The 15,705-nt window shown below is 39.8% G+C and overlaps 1 protein-coding gene across 2 annotated transcripts in view; it reads left to right on the forward strand.

Moving 5' to 3' along the window:
- Positions 1-14,827, forward strand: part of shoc2 (SHOC2 leucine rich repeat scaffold protein) — a 16,866-nt gene extending 2,039 nt beyond the window's left edge. Inside the window, exons 1-9 of one of the 2 annotated variants that reach the window (XM_079889733.1) lie at positions 189-322; positions 8,056-9,032; positions 9,921-10,058; positions 11,349-11,479; positions 11,592-11,780; positions 11,991-12,113; positions 12,217-12,354; positions 14,234-14,351; positions 14,459-14,827. In XM_079889733.1, coding sequence (XP_079745859.1) covers positions 8,393-9,032; positions 9,921-10,058; positions 11,349-11,479; positions 11,592-11,780; positions 11,991-12,113; positions 12,217-12,354; positions 14,234-14,351; positions 14,459-14,667 — 1,686 coding nt within the window. In that variant the 5' untranslated portion in view covers positions 189-322; positions 8,056-8,392 and the 3' untranslated portion in view covers positions 14,668-14,827. Of the gene's footprint in view, positions 1-188; positions 323-8,055; positions 9,033-9,920; positions 10,059-11,348; positions 11,480-11,591; positions 11,781-11,990; positions 12,114-12,216; positions 12,355-14,233; positions 14,352-14,458 lie in introns of those variants that run through there. The other variant, XM_079889734.1, reaches the window with a different exon arrangement.
- The last annotated feature ends 878 nt before the right edge of the window (positions 14,828-15,705 follow it).

The following is a 15,705-nucleotide window of genomic DNA, read 5'->3' on the forward strand; positions in this document are numbered from 1 at the left end:
TTGTCATGTGTGATTTCATGATGACTGAAAGATTCGTTGATACCTTTGAACTGATTCTTTAAAACGAACCGTTCGGGGAAAAAAAACGATTCGTGGAAAAGAGTCGGACTTTCCATCACTAACGCACGCGCACACGCACGCGCACGCTCTCGCTGCGGATTGAGCTCTTCCCGCTTTGAGCTCGAGCTGATCCGAGTGCCGTTTGGCGGATGACAGTTTGTTTTCACAGAGGGCCTGTATGAAAAGAAGAACGAACATTTAAGTCCTCAACTACGGGACGTTCATCGTTTTGTCGTCAAGATGAGGCCGCTTATTCCAAAATGTACGAGTTTGGTGAGAAGTATGAGGTGACATTTGTGTTTTGTGGTGTTTTTGTTTTAATTTTTTTTTTTTTTTTTGTGGGAGCTCGCGCAGGGCTAATGCTGCTAGCCTGTTAGCCGCAGCTGAAGGGTGGCTAATGCTAGCAGAGAGATTTCCTTAGCCAGCTTTCAAGCTATCCGTGTATGCTGTCATATATCACGACACAGCGAATGTGCTCGGATTATTGTCGTTTTTTTAATCTTTTGAAACCTACATAATGTTAGTCGGTATTAATGACATTTATGCTGTTTCTATGGATTAATAGCAAGGAATGTTTAGCTAGTTAGCCATATCAAAACAGACGCTTTGTACTCTGAGCCCCCTCACACATCAGATTTTTTATTGTTTACCATTTTAAACGTTTTATTATACATGCAGATGTGTTGTAGGATGATAATCTGGTCTATTGGTATACGAAACTGGGCATTTGCATCTTTTTCTGTCCCGTTGATATGCAGGGTTACATATGTAGGCCCTAATCTACATTGAAATACACTCACTAGAAGTTATAAGTCTTATTCAAAGCTCTTGATTTTCACTTTTTTGTTGTCGTTGTTGTGGTTTCATTGTGTACCTGTGTGCTTTCAGTTCTCAGAAAGACTATTACGTTGCCTAGTATGGCACTTAAATTGTTGTTAATAATTTGTCAGATGCTTGAGATTGAAGAATAGTCTGTAATTTGGGGATATTTTGCTGTAATGTCAGGAAAAATGCCCTGTTCTGATTCGACTTTGTGCGTGCGTGTGTGTGTTATTTGTAGCATGTGTACAAGTGCATCTGTAACCTATTTAGGCAGAATGCTGTGGGTTTGGTGGCCTTGTTTTAAAGCCAACATCCTACAGTGGAGCTGAGCAAATGATGTTGTCATATTTTGCTAAATAAATATGATCTAGTCATGAACTAATGTAGACTTTATACATCACCCCAGTATTGCACTCAGCCATGCAGTTTTGAGCTATGATGATAAACAATTGTCATTTGCTTCTGTCTTAGTTGGCGTTCCTGTGCATTTGAGGATCTGTTTTATAAATATCAGATGCATCATCTCTCCGGGCTGATGCAAGTGTGTTAGATGTGTGGTAAGGGAGGAAAGATGTATTTTTTCCTGCAGTCGGATGTGAGATTAGGAGAAAGTTGTGCAGGATGACCCCTTCCTTACTGTGCTGTTCAACAGTCTTCGCCCACCACACACACACATCCAGAATCTCTCTGGTGTTCTCCATATTAACTGTCCTGGTTTTTTTTCATTTGAGATGCACTGTCCAACAGCTGATAACTATTATGTCTGATGATCAATATAAGAATCTTTAAATTGTTTTGTCTTTTGTTGCAGGTACAATGAGTTTTCAATCTAGATTTTGTACTTTTACAGAATGATTGATTACGGTGTGGTGCTATTGAACTATTTTGATTTCAGTTCTGATTTCATTTGGGGATGGGGGGGGGGGGGATCTAGTATTCGCTGGCCTCTCAGTCTGTTGTCAAATGTTGATGATTTTGGGATACAGTAAGCAGTTATAATATTTCAGAAACAAGTTAAGCTAAGTCCCACGCAATTGTAAGAGCCACACTAGCTATGTTTCTATCCAAAGTAGCATATTTAGCCTAACTTATGTGCAAAATTGGAATATCGCATAAAACATTTGCAAATAAAGCAGCGTCTCCATCCCAGGTGTTCAAGAGAACAAAAATCGTCACTTCCTGGGAAATTGGCGCAAAATATCTGTAATGAAAATTAAAGTTGCTGCAATCGGAAAGCCACTGCGACTCTCTCTCTTTTTCCCCCTGCATCATAAAAGGCGAAATGCAATAAGCGCTGTCATGTTGTCATGCGTTCGGAGGCGGATACCTAGTGTTTGGGAACGCAATCATGCGAGACAGTTCTGGTATCGTGACAACCCTAAGGCCGTGTGTCCACCAAAGCGCTTTTAGCCAGCTGAAAACGCCAGGCGCTCTGCTGAAAACGCCTAGCTGTGGGCGCTTGAGCGTTTTGGCAGCGCACGAGCGCAGCATTTTTTTCAGTTGAGACACTTCGCTTGTTATGATACGGAATTTCCCCGAAAGTGTTACCTATCTCATTTCACACATGTTCTGTTTCTGTGTTGATTCTATATTAAAATGTTGATACAATGTAACATATTTTCTCTGGTTCTTGTTTTAAATGATTTTGTTCCGTTATTATGCGTGTTGTTGTCGTCTGTTGACGTTGTACAAGCAGAATGTGGCGGTTGGTCGGTGTGGTATTAGTCCTGCCCCTCCTCCTCTGTGATTGGACGGCTGGGTAAAACGTGACAGTGATGAGCGCTGCGTTTTACCCAAAGTTGAACATTCTTCAACTCTCGCCGACCTGTAAAAAATGGCGAGCGCTCAGCGCTTCAGCGTTAAAAAAAAAAGCTCAGCGCCTCGTTACGCTCATGACGTTTTAAAAACACGGCACTCCCATTGAAAACAATTGAAAAAACACGCCAGCCACGTGAAAAAACGCTTTGGTGGACACACGGCCTAATTGGTGATACTGAGATAGAGTAGGGCTGGGCTATTTTATTTTTATTTTTTCATTTTTTTCGATTAATTCAAATATAATGATTTGCCACGATTTTATTATTTTTAAATCAAGAAATTGCGGTTTGAGTAAAATTTTTAGCAAACGTTATAATTAGACATGTTGACAATTCAGTTAAGTGTTCACTCAGAAATGCGTAATTGCTTTGAAAAAAAAAAAACCGAGACGCTGGCAGTGGAATGGGGGGAAAAGAGCAAAGTTATTAGATTTCAGTTAAATATTTTTTTTTTACTTGCACCACGTTTTTACAATTCCGTTTAATTGGTGAGATGCTGCAAAAGACGCGAGACATGAGTGCAACAGTCTGTCAAAAATAACAATTAAAAAAAAAAGCGCAATGAAATGCTAAAACCTGTTAAGAACTACTCTTGCATGTTTGATATTTCATGTTTACATGATAGTGAGAGGCTGAAAGGTTCTGTCATTAATAGCCTACTGGTGTTATTAAGTTTTGGCTAAGATTATTTAGCATTTTTTATTTTATTTTATATTATTTCTGAGTATATAGTAGGGCTGCACGATTAATCGCAATTTACATGAAATCGCACTTAAACCGATTTTGCCGAAAGGCTGCGATTATTTGTTGTGCGCAGCTTGTCATGGATGTACGGCTCTGTAAACGCTGCTCCATCAGAAAGCACTGTGAGTTTGAGTCACTTATAACATGTATTTGAAAAAGCAACACGTGTCAAACATCTTTCCAAAACATGAGAAGCATTTATGAACCTCTTGTCCAACAAAAGACAACATTTAATAACATGCTTTCACTCCAAACTCACTTCATAACGATAGTTGAGCATCCTTCTGTGAGATGATGTGGCTTCTTACACAGAATAAGGCAGTCGTGCGTTTATTAGTCATGTTTAATCAATCAAATCATTTCAATCCTCTGTTTATTGAGCTACAGCGATAGTATGATGCCAGACGGGGATTTCGTGGAATGATGTGTGTTATCGTACTTCTCGGTGGCGGGGCATATTTGGCGTGTGTGTGTGTGTGTGTGTGAGCGCCCTCTGGTGTTCAGATGCAGCAGCATTTACTACCGATCAGCCGTGGTGAACTGACAAACTGCGTATAAAATAATCGCAGCCTTTGCCAAATCGCGTGTGGATTCATTATGATTAATCATGCAGCCCTAGTATATAGGATATGTTTAAGATAAGTTTGTACAATATTTGCCTTCATATTTCATGAATATGTTCTGCAAAGATTATTCTGCAAATTCATTTGTTTTACATGTACGCCATGTTCACTTCAGGTGTGGTGCACTTAGAATTTACCTTTTTTTAACCAGATGGTTTATAAAGAGAACGTTACTTTAAATTTATTGTATTCACGGTTTTAAGTTGACTATTTAAACATAAAAAGAATCGCGAATCGGTCAATCGTTCTGAAAAAAATTTCTTTGATTTCTTTAATTTTTTTTGCCATGTCGCCCAGCCCTAGTAGCGAGTAGGGGTGTAACCGTTCTCGGTAAAAAATTAACCATAACGTTTGCACATCGGTTAATTCTTAAATCTGACGACGCATTTATTTATTTATTTAGATCTCCATTAGCTGCACACGAGCAGCTACTCTTCCTGGAGTCGATACAATCCAACATGCCGCTTACAAGACTTTTACACCAATACTCAATGCATTACATTTTGCAAAACAAAACACTAATGCATCTATAATATGGTTTGGTGAAATAATGCCTAAAACAGATAGACAGAGCTCTAATGTATGTTTCTGTCGATGGATATGCTCTGCATGCTTTTTACATGGGAGTAGCTGTCCAATCAACTGTTAGTATGTAAATCTGCTGTTGACATCACAGTTCCTCACACATGTTGGTGTGTTGCACTTCAGCATGGCAAGCGAAGGAGACGAGACGCTGATAGAGCCGCTGCCTGCATTATATAAATCTCCGGTCGAGGAACATTCTGGTTTCCCAATATGTTACAACAGAGATGGTAAAAAAAAAACTGGATAAAACAGTCACTTTGTTCGATGCGAGTTGTTATGCTCTAATATGACCGTTTATTCATGCCGTCATCTCCCGGTGTTGATAGTGCTAATTCGGACTGGCACAAAACAATAGCAAAAGCGCTGGGCAGGGCTCGAAGCTTTCTGTACGCACATGGAAAACTGTGTCTCAGAATACTAAATTGAGCTGTTTTTCATGTCGTCTTGCACTTGGACGGACAAATTCACGCAAAATGATGTCAAAATGCAAACATGGTTGGTTATGTCTTAAGTGAACGTAAACAGTCGAGAAGGACATCGGATGTGTATCAGTATATTGGATCCGTGCATTAAGTTTCGTGCAGACATTTGCCGTTATCAGGACCCAAAAATATTCCCCCATTGCATCTTTATGCATTATATTCAACATTATATGTAGTAGTTTGATGCAGTACTGTTACTGAAACTCTGTAAACGTTCTCACACAGTACACTCGCGCTTTCAGTGCAGGCGTTGGTTGGATCACAGACAAGCCACGCACAAACAGACTCTATTAGTGCTATGTCCTGTGTCTCCCTCGATTAATGCACTTACATAAACCACTTAAAACACTGTGAATCTTAATAGTTACAAAACTATAAATGATGAAAAATAAATGATGTTTGAGTGCCGGTCCAGCACGTATGCTCTTCAGATGATCAATGCAATCGATCATATCGCAAAGCGTGTGTCAATGACTATTCCCAAACTTTAAAGGGTTAATTCATCCAAAAATTAAAATTCTGTCTCCATTTGCTCACCCTTATGTTGTTCTCGCGCGTCATGCACGCACATTCATTTGAACGTTTTTGGGAAATTTAGGGACTTTAAATAGAGGGGCAGAAATCTCTCGGGTTTCGTAAAAAATACCTTCATTTGTGTTTGGAAGATGAACGAAAATCGTATAGGCTAGGTTTGAAACGACATGATCTTGGATGAACTATACCTTTTATACAGTAAGCTGAATCTTGGATAAAACGAATTTATATCGCTATTCATTGTTCACATCTCTGTTTTCCGATACATATTGTCACAATTTTATTTTGCGATATATCGATTTAACAATATATTGTTACACCCCTAGAAAGTACACACAGGCGTTTTGGTTATGTCTACTCAAGTAGACAAGACTCGAGTCTTTGACTGTTGGTTTTGACACTTTTTTTCAGGATCTTGCACCATCTGTGGATCCAAATTAGCTTCTTTTTGACACATTTGTGTATATTTGTTGCTGATAATCAATTGGTATGAACTATTTAGAAAAGCTGAAAAAATCCCACTCTTAATGTATTGTTATGATCAATCATTGCTGTCACTTTTGAGTGCTTCTGCCCATCCCTGTTAGAAAGGGAAGAGATGGAAACCATTTTACAGTTTACCATAGCCCATGTTTCAAAAGCCTTTTTTGTTTTCTGTATACGTATTTATTTGGATGGGCTTCTGTTCATATTTGGATATTGAACTGTAAATGTTTGTTTTGTTTTACTCTCCCCTCATGGCAGACCTGTTCTGCGAAACCAGTGTCTTGCTCAGAAGTGGCTTTTCTGCGAAATATCACAGCCTTGAGATTTCTAGGGAGCTTATCTGGAGTTGTGTGGGCTTACCTGCCTCTGATTTAAAGGAGATTTCACGCTGTAAGAGTGTCAGCATCTAAAGTTGACAGTGGAAACATACAGATCCCGCAGTAAATCAAAGGCTTCAAAGTGGCTTACAAAGTGACCTGTTTACAATTCAATCGAAGCATTTTCCATGGACACAGGTCAGCAGAAACTGCTGCAACTCACTCTGGGGACTCCGCTCTTCTCAAGAAGTAAGCCAGATTAGTCGGTGGAAGGTCACGAAACTAAAAGTTATTTTGTCTTATCTTCAGGTAACCTCAGTTACACATTCAGTGATAGTGGAGGTCAGTTAATGTATGACACATAGCTGTCTTAATGTGAGGAGTGTGGTGCATATGCCATCTGTCAGTATCTGTCAGAGTGTTCATGTGCGTCTACACGTTGCTTTATTATTATTGTAGGCGAGCTGGACTCTTTGGCCGTAAAGGTCTTCTGACCTGCGGGAGGCCTGAGCTTTGAAGGGCACTCCCAAAGATTATTCCCAGCGGCATTAACCTTTCTGCAGCTCTGATCTGAGCTTGGACTCGGCACACGCACACTTCAACCGCACATTGAATTGCACAATACAGGGCAGAGGAACACATGCTTATGCAAAGATAGCATCTAACAGAGTACTGAGGCTTTACTGATTCGATTTGGTTGATGTTTTACTGAGTGTTGAATGTAATTAGTGATTTAATGAACATCGTGAGACACCTGGCATCTCACAGGTAAAGGTGGTTGATGGAAACCCGATGCAAAACTGATGAAATATCATTAAAAATGCTTATTTTTCAGGCTGGAGCAGCCAGTGCGCATGTGCAGTCACTCAGATCACTGACTGTTTCTTTAGCAACCGGAGCTTCTAACGGCAGCTCGTCTCTTAATTGTTTTATACTTAAAATACATTGTTAATGTAAGTCGTGTGATGCATCGAGGCATTCCACGCAAATCATTTTTATGCAATCAACGTCATCGGAATAGAAAGAAAATATTTTCCTGATAACATTTAACTATTTGCTTTAGTTAGCCTACAATTTAAAAAGCCAACTAGATTATTCCAGGTCCAGTTGTGCTTTCGGAAGAAACTAGCCTGGTTTTGTCCACACCCTTCAAATGAATCTAATGCATTCTTATCAGTGAAACGCTTTAAGGCTTTTCCCATTGTGGAAGCTTAGCACCCTATATAATTTTTCTTGCAGGGTAGTTAATATGTTCCCGCAAATCCACCAGTAAAGGATCCTCTGATGCATCGCCGAAAGAGATTTGAGATTTAATTGCCCATAATTGCCTCAAGTGGTTGACCATTGACGGCCTGAATGACTTGATGCCGCTTCTTCCTGAAAGCGCTTGTGGTACGAGCATACAGGAAGGAACTGTATGTTTATTAGATAGCAGCATCATATTTGCGTCATTGAGGGAAGCTCTTAAAGACCTTTCTCACATCTGAAATTTGAACGACACTTTGTCTGTAAGTGTCGTCTGTAAGTCATTCCCGTCTTTGGGGCATTGTGTGTCTTAACTGAAACTGTTTGTTTTGTTCAACAGCCAAAGGATGTGAATCCCGGCGACCTGTCTGTGTAGAACAGCTCTAGCCGAGCCGAGGGAAAGAGTGCAGTTCAAACAAGCATGAGGCTGCTGGCCTCCTCGCCACACCGACTACAACACACACGCGTCGCCCCTATGGAGTTTTAACCCCTGCAGGAGTACAGGCTGCCTCGGTCCACCGACACTGGTGAAGGAACACGGGTATGTATGAGCACACACCGATATAACAGCCCCTCCCTTTGGTTCTGCCCTTGAATAACGAGCAAAATACTAGAGCGATAGAAAGAGAGCGAGAGGCTGAGGGTCCCATGTGCCATTGGGCAGCGGGGCTTTCGCCATGAGCAGTACTCTGGGCAAAGATAAAGACTCTAAGGAGAGGGAACCCAAAGCTGAAGGGAAATCCAAAACCAAAGGGAAAGATGCCAAAGACGGGAAGAAAGACACGAGCGGCGCTTCGCCCGCGGTGGCCTTCACGTTGGACAGCACGATAAAGCGGCCCAACCCGCCGCCTAGCACGCGCAAAAAATCCAGCAACGCGGAGGTCATCAAGGAGCTGAACAAGTGCCGTGAGGAGAACTCGATGCGCCTGGACCTGTCCAAGAGATCCATCCATCTCTTGCCCTCTTCCATTAAGGAGCTGACCCAGCTGACCGAGCTCTACCTGTACAGCAACAAGCTGCAAAGTCTGCCGCCCGAGTTGGGATGCCTGTCAGGACTGGTGACGCTGGCGCTCAGCGAGAACTCTCTCACCAGCCTGCCCGACTCGCTGGACAACCTGAAGAAGTTGCGTATGCTCGACCTGCGGCACAACAAGCTGCGGGAGATCCCGGCCGTGGTGTACCGCGTCACCTCCCTCACCACGCTCTACCTGCGCTTCAACCGGATCACCACCGTGGAGAAGGACATCAAGAATCTGTCCAAACTCACCATGCTCAGCATCCGAGAGAACAAGATTAAACAGCTGCCCGCGGAGATCGGTGAGTGAGCCGCTGCTGCTGCTTAAAACTATTCCTTTTTTTTTACTTTTTAAAGGCACATAATGTCCATCGAAAAATATGCGTAATGGTTGTATTGATTGATATTGGATATTTAACTTTACATGCTCATTTCCCATATTTTTTCAAATGCCATCACCAAACGCTCACTTAAATTTAAACTTAAAAACATTAATATTTTTTCATCAAATCTCAAAATTAATATCCATTTTCATACTGTACATTATAATGTTGTGATGCCTAAATCAGTGTTATTGTCCTATAACTTTACTATATAACTATATTATCATTATTATATTGTCAGTTTTTGTTTTAAGTAAAAAATTCGTATTAATTTTATGCGCTTTAGTGTAGTAAAATAAGTTATTTTAAGTACTATAAGTTTATTTCAGTTAGTTACCAAGGCTATATATATATATATATATATATATGTATATATATATATGTGTGTGTGTATAAACTTATAAATTAATAAACTTAAGTTCTTCATCTAATATTTATATTTTATTGCATTTCAAATAGTGAAAATGCTGCTTTTATTAGTTTGTTTTAGTTAATAACAACACTGGCCTAAATTCGCTTGTAGCATTTAAAACTATGAATTTATTTTTGGATTATTTAGACGAAATGGTATGTATATGTAAATACATTTTGTTGTTGTTTTTTTTTCTCATTGATTTATTGGTTATTAGCCATAACATTCAAATAATTATTGACTTGCTCTGGGAGACTTTTGAGTCTGGGTCTTCTGATTGGTTAACAAATCTGACCATATTCTGTGATATACCTGTATGGTGTCATTCCATAAAATCTCTTGCAAGTATAAAAGTTGAGAGTTCATTTGTGACGATTCTGCTGCTTGTGTTATAGGTGAGCTCTGTAACTTGATCACGCTGGATGTAGCCCACAACCAGTTGGAGCACCTTCCTAAAGAGATCGGCAATTGCACTCAGATCACCAACCTTGACCTGCAGCACAATGAACTTCTTGACCTACCTGAGACTATAGGTGAGGATCTGCTCAAGCTGGGATCCTATCGTTGGAGGCTAAACAACAATTGTTCTCTACAGTTCTGCTTTGGGGAAATTTGTTGGTTTTGTGAGCATTATTAAGTGTAGTCTAAGTATAATCTGATCAGTGGAGGAAGTATGCCTGTGTAAAGACCAGATCAACAGTTTTGGACCATAAACTTATTTGGACCACAGACAACACATTTGGGACCAGATTTACTAAATAGGGCAAATTAGTGTGAGAACGCAATCCCATAAAAGCGCTGATGGGAGTGGAAAGTTCTGCTCGTGGTCTGCTGATGCACACATTAAAGAACACAGACACAGCCGAATCATTTCCATAATGACCGACATAATCTACCAAATTATGTTGGTATGTTTAGTAATGATGCTGAAAATTCAGCTTTGCATCACAGGAATAAATTATTTTTTTAAAGTATATTCAAATAGAAAACTATTATTTTAAGTTGTAATAATATTTCACAATATTACTGTTTTTTTCTGTATTTTTGATCAAATAAACGCAGCCTTGATAAGCATTAGAGACTTCTTTCAAAAATATAAGAAAACGTAATGTTTCCAAACTTTTGACCTGTACTGTATAGGCTCATTAATACCTTTGGCTCATTCCAAATACTACAAATTGCATACTTTTGTCTTCAGTAACAAATGTACATTATTAGACAAATAAAACTTAGCTATACTTAGTACAAAATACTATACTATAATGTATTTTGAAAGTATACTTTCAATGCATTGTTACAATGATTATTTCCAGCACACAGTTAAAATATACCTAAAATATATATTTTAATAAAGTGCAAATAAATACACTTTTTAAATAAACTGAATTTTCACTTAAAATATATTTTTAGAAAATATACTAAAGTACAATTATTTTAAAGTGTGTTCAAAGTTGTATTGTGAAAATAAATGGGTAAAAGCGTGATGCTAATATACTTTTAGTATATTTAAAGATAGTACAAATTTTATTAGTATATTTGCAATGTATTATTGAAAAAGGGAATATATTTCAAATACAACAAAGTATACTTTTTTTCCCACTAGGGTTTCCTCCCATAAATACTGGGAAACTCCTTCAAATGCATTATTCAATAAGATCAGCCGCAAAAATAACCCTGTCAAAGCCTTTGTCTTTAGTAAATCCTGACAGTAGTTTTTAACACCAAAAGAGGGTTTGCGCCGGCCAAGCTGTTAGTAAATCTGGCCCTTGAACCATAAACTTAAGCATATCGGTGGCATTTCTCACATTAATTTACTGTTTCAGGTAATTTATCGAGTATAAACCGTCTGGGTCTGAGATACAACCGCCTATCAGCAATCCCTCGATCTTTAGCGAAGTGCCGAGAGCTGGAAGAGCTCAACCTTGAGAACAACAACATCTCAGTGTTACCAGAGGTGAGGCTTGCTTCTGCTCATTCCAGCTTTTAATCATTTTCAGTCTTCAGTCTATTATTTGCCATTGTCCCGTTTGTGTGTATTTTATCGATCCATGTCTGTTCCTCCTCAGGGTCTTCTGTCCAGTCTGGTGAACCTGACGAGTCTGACGCTGGCGCGGAACTGTTTCCAGTCTTACCCAGTGGGCGGCCCGTCCCAGTTCTCCACCATCTACTCGCTCAACATGGAGCACAACCGTATCAACAAGATCCCCTTCGGCATCTTCTCCCGAGCCAAAGTGCTCAGCAAGCTCAATATGAAGGTGATTGTTCACATGAGGTCACTGCTGAAGACATGTAGGAAACCTTTCAGGACACAGGCTTTAACTACAGAGCAGAAGATGGTAGAGGCTTGTGGGTGGGCTGTTTTGTCCTGGACCGACAAGCAGCGTTGTGGCTAGTTTTGCATGGCCAAGTATGTAAATGTGAAACACGGCACCATTCAATGTTTTTTTTTTAAACTATATTTACAGGACAACCAGTTAACATCTCTTCCGCTGGATTTTGGGACGTGGACCAGTATGGTGGAGCTGAACCTGGCAACAAACCAGCTCACCAAGATTCCAGAGGATATCTGCGGACTTGTGTCTTTAGAGGTCACTTCATGTTCTGTGTTTTAACAAATCACTGAGTTTCATGATAGCAAACCCATTTTTGTCATGTAGTGTTTTGACTCTGTTTTTCCATTGGTTCCTTCAGGTCCTCATATTGTCCAACAATCTCTTGAAGAAGTTGCCTCATGGGATCGGGAACTTACGGAAACTACGAGAGCTTGACCTGGAGGAGAACAAACTGGAGTCCCTCCCGAATGAGATTGCCTACCTTAAGGATCTGCAGGTTGGACATTTGTCTACATAGGCAGCTGACTTTTAAGGCTACCAATGGAGTCTTTTGTTAGCATGTTACTCAAATATTGTGTACAAGTTAGGTCACACTTTTATATTGAAACTTTGCAGAACTGTACGGAGCCCCTAAGGGAATATGGTGATGTAAAAATAAATGAGATGGGAGGAAAAATTTAAATTGAATGCATTTGAATTCTTTCGCTGAAGTATTTAGTTCCTCCATGAAACTTTTACTCATGAAAGCATTGAAATATAGTTCTTCCTCCCACCTCATATTAATTCTCTCTTCTCATAAGTTCTGTGAGCAAAGTTTTTTCAGGAAATACATATGTTTTACGAGAGAACATAAACTTTCTCGAGGCAACTTCTCGAGTGAATGTAAAGCAGGGGACTCAAACCTTTTTTTTATTTGAGAGCTACCTTTTAAAAATTAAAGTGGCCAAGAGCTACTCGTTTTATACAATTCTTAAATCCCTTTGAATAATGTCTCATAACTCTCATATTAACAACTATCCAAACTGTTTTACACCTTAAAGAGTTTTTCTAGCCCTTTGCGCGTCACCCTTTAATGTCAAAGGAAAGAACAGAATCAGAATTCTTGGAAAATAGTACATTGCATATTATACTATAAAAACACATAACTAGAGATGAAAGGGTATAAAAATTTCATTTCATGATTATAGTGACTAAAATGATCACGGTATTGTTCAAATGTGCTGGATATGTTCAAAAAGTACTCATGTGAAATCAAATCAGTGAAATCAAGTTTTATGTCGAAAACCAACAAATAGCAACTGAAATTAGCATCAATATGCACTTTTTGTTTGCATAAACATTTAAAATAATAGCATTAAAAATGATGGCCAGATTTTAAAGGAGTGACTTGCAACACAACATGTTATCTACTAAAATGTACTACAAGTTAAAAAAGGTTTTTAAAAAAAGATGAACCTCATATATCAGCCTTTAAATAATTTTTATGAAAAGACATTTTATCTGCGTCATTAACAAGGATACCTTATTATCTGTAGTGTTAATATTTTTAGATTGATTTTCCATCTGTCTTTTAAAATTAACAAAAAAGATTTGGGTCTGTCTGAACAATAAAGGCAGACCGACTGAATGGCGATGTGAATCCACTCTCTGTCAGTAGGTGGCGCTTATGGAACCGCAGAAATAAAGCAGAGTCCCCAGTAACCTCTGTAAACACGGCAGCGCTGCGCTTATAAACACTGCGAAACACAGTTGGTTCCCCCTTAGAGATGCATTCAAATAATGAATCCATTCATGCATTCTTTCAAATAATTTCTCTCAGCACTCGCCTCCCGTCATGTTTTCACACAGAACGAAACCTACGCTGAATGCTGTGCCTTCGTGAGACTCCTGCTTAATTTGCTTAATTTTACTTGATTGTAACTTTGACGTCCCGATTTCTTTCTATTTTTGGTTGTTCTCTGCTATATAAAATAACCTCATGGCCGATATGTCATCGGGTTCGGATTCGGGTTTAGAGTTTCTGCGTTTTTCGTATCCGTATCAAACATTTTCAGAGGTGTTTTGACAATACAGAGCCACCGAATGACGAATACGAATATTTCGGACCTCAACGTTTTTCAAGCAAATGCAAAGCAAACCAAAGTCTTGCGAAAGAACGCAAAAGCATTGAAGTATAACTTCCTCCCACCTCGATTGTTTCGCTTCACTCCGTGCTAAAAATTACAAGTATGTTTGGATTATTTTTATCTTTCGGTTTGTTTGTTGCAATGCATTCTGGGAATGCCCTATCCACAAAGGACACACCATGAACCGTATGGATGCAGTCATACTATTTGTTTTGATTTGTGAAACTCATTTCAAGCGTTTACTTGCAGAAACTTGTGTTGACCAATAACCAGCTGACCACTTTGCCGAGAGGAATCGGTCACCTGACCAACCTGACGTACCTGGGCTTGGGAGAGAATCTACTGCAGCACCTACCAGAGGAGATCGGTACGACCTCACCCGCCGCCCTCACACACACACACACACACACACACACACACACACACACACACACACACGCAACCTACTCACAGCCGATTCTGTCCCACCCACAGGCACACTGGAGAACCTGGAGGACCTGTACCTGAACGACAACCCTAACCTGCACAGTCTGCCGTTCGAGCTGGCCCTGTGCAGCAAGCTGTCCATCATGAGCATCGAGAACTGCCCCCTCAGCCACCTCCCACCGCAGATCGTCGCCGGAGGCCCTTCCTTCATCATCCAGTTCCTCAAGATGCAGGGTCCCTACCGGGCCATGGTCTGAGACGCTCGCACACCGCAACAAAGAGGAAACCCAATCGCCACGCGACGTTACCGTGCCGCCGTGCTCATTATATCTAGGACAAGAAACTGCGCAACTGGGTTCCAATTGATGGAGGAATCATAGCCAATTAGGTCCCCTTTACCCCCCCCGTAGAAAACAACGTCTAGACGTCTGTTGCCAAAATTAATGTACATTAGTGATTCTGAAGAGGCGCTCTTAAAATGTTCCAATCATTTTGCCAATTTATTGAAAGTCGTTACGGGGGGGTTTCGATGCCAGGAAAACAGTTGTATGCAAAAACAAAACATTTCTACAAGTTCATTTTTTTGCTGCTGCTGCCGCCATACTGTATGCGAGTTATTTGATTTGATTTTAGCCACAGTTTTTTTATCTTTTTTTTTTTTTTTTTATCATCCCACAACCAAAAGTTTTTTTTTTATTGTACAGAGGACCTGTTTGGAAGCAGTGAACAAAATTTAGTGCGTTTTTCTTTTTTTTTATTGTTGTTTATTCTAGAATTGTGCCTATCCAGTGCAGTTGGGTGGTTTGTGTCTGAACATAAATATCCAAGAGGTTTTTAATACAAAAAAAGGATGAATTTGCTAAAGTATAATTTATTCCGTAATGATCGTTGATTATTTTGTCGGTCCCTTTTCGAAATATTCATTCCTGTTCGCTATCCGGACGTGTTGACGTTTTAAAACGATAGATCTGCAATTCTTTCTTTCTGCGATATAGTGAAAACGAAGCAACGGATGAATCAAAAATCACTTTTGACAGCAATCACATCATGGGGTTTATCAAGCTAGTGCGTCACCCTGGTATCGGGGGTCTCCGTTCTGGAGGCGGGGTTTGTGATTGTTTACTTGTTTGCCATATCCACAGTGTTGCGCTCTGCTTGTGTCCTATACGTGAGAGTCGCATCTACATATCATATCAGGTGCTGAACAATGCTAGCAGTTAAAGGCCCACGTTTACTGTGAGGAATGCCAAACGCCCATTCAACATCACTTCAATCCCTTTTTTTTAATTATTATT

The sequence above is a fragment of the Squalius cephalus genome (genome assembly GCF_949319135.1).
Source record: "Squalius cephalus genome assembly, chromosome: 13".
Taxonomy (NCBI): domain Eukaryota; kingdom Metazoa; phylum Chordata; class Actinopteri; order Cypriniformes; family Leuciscidae; genus Squalius; species Squalius cephalus.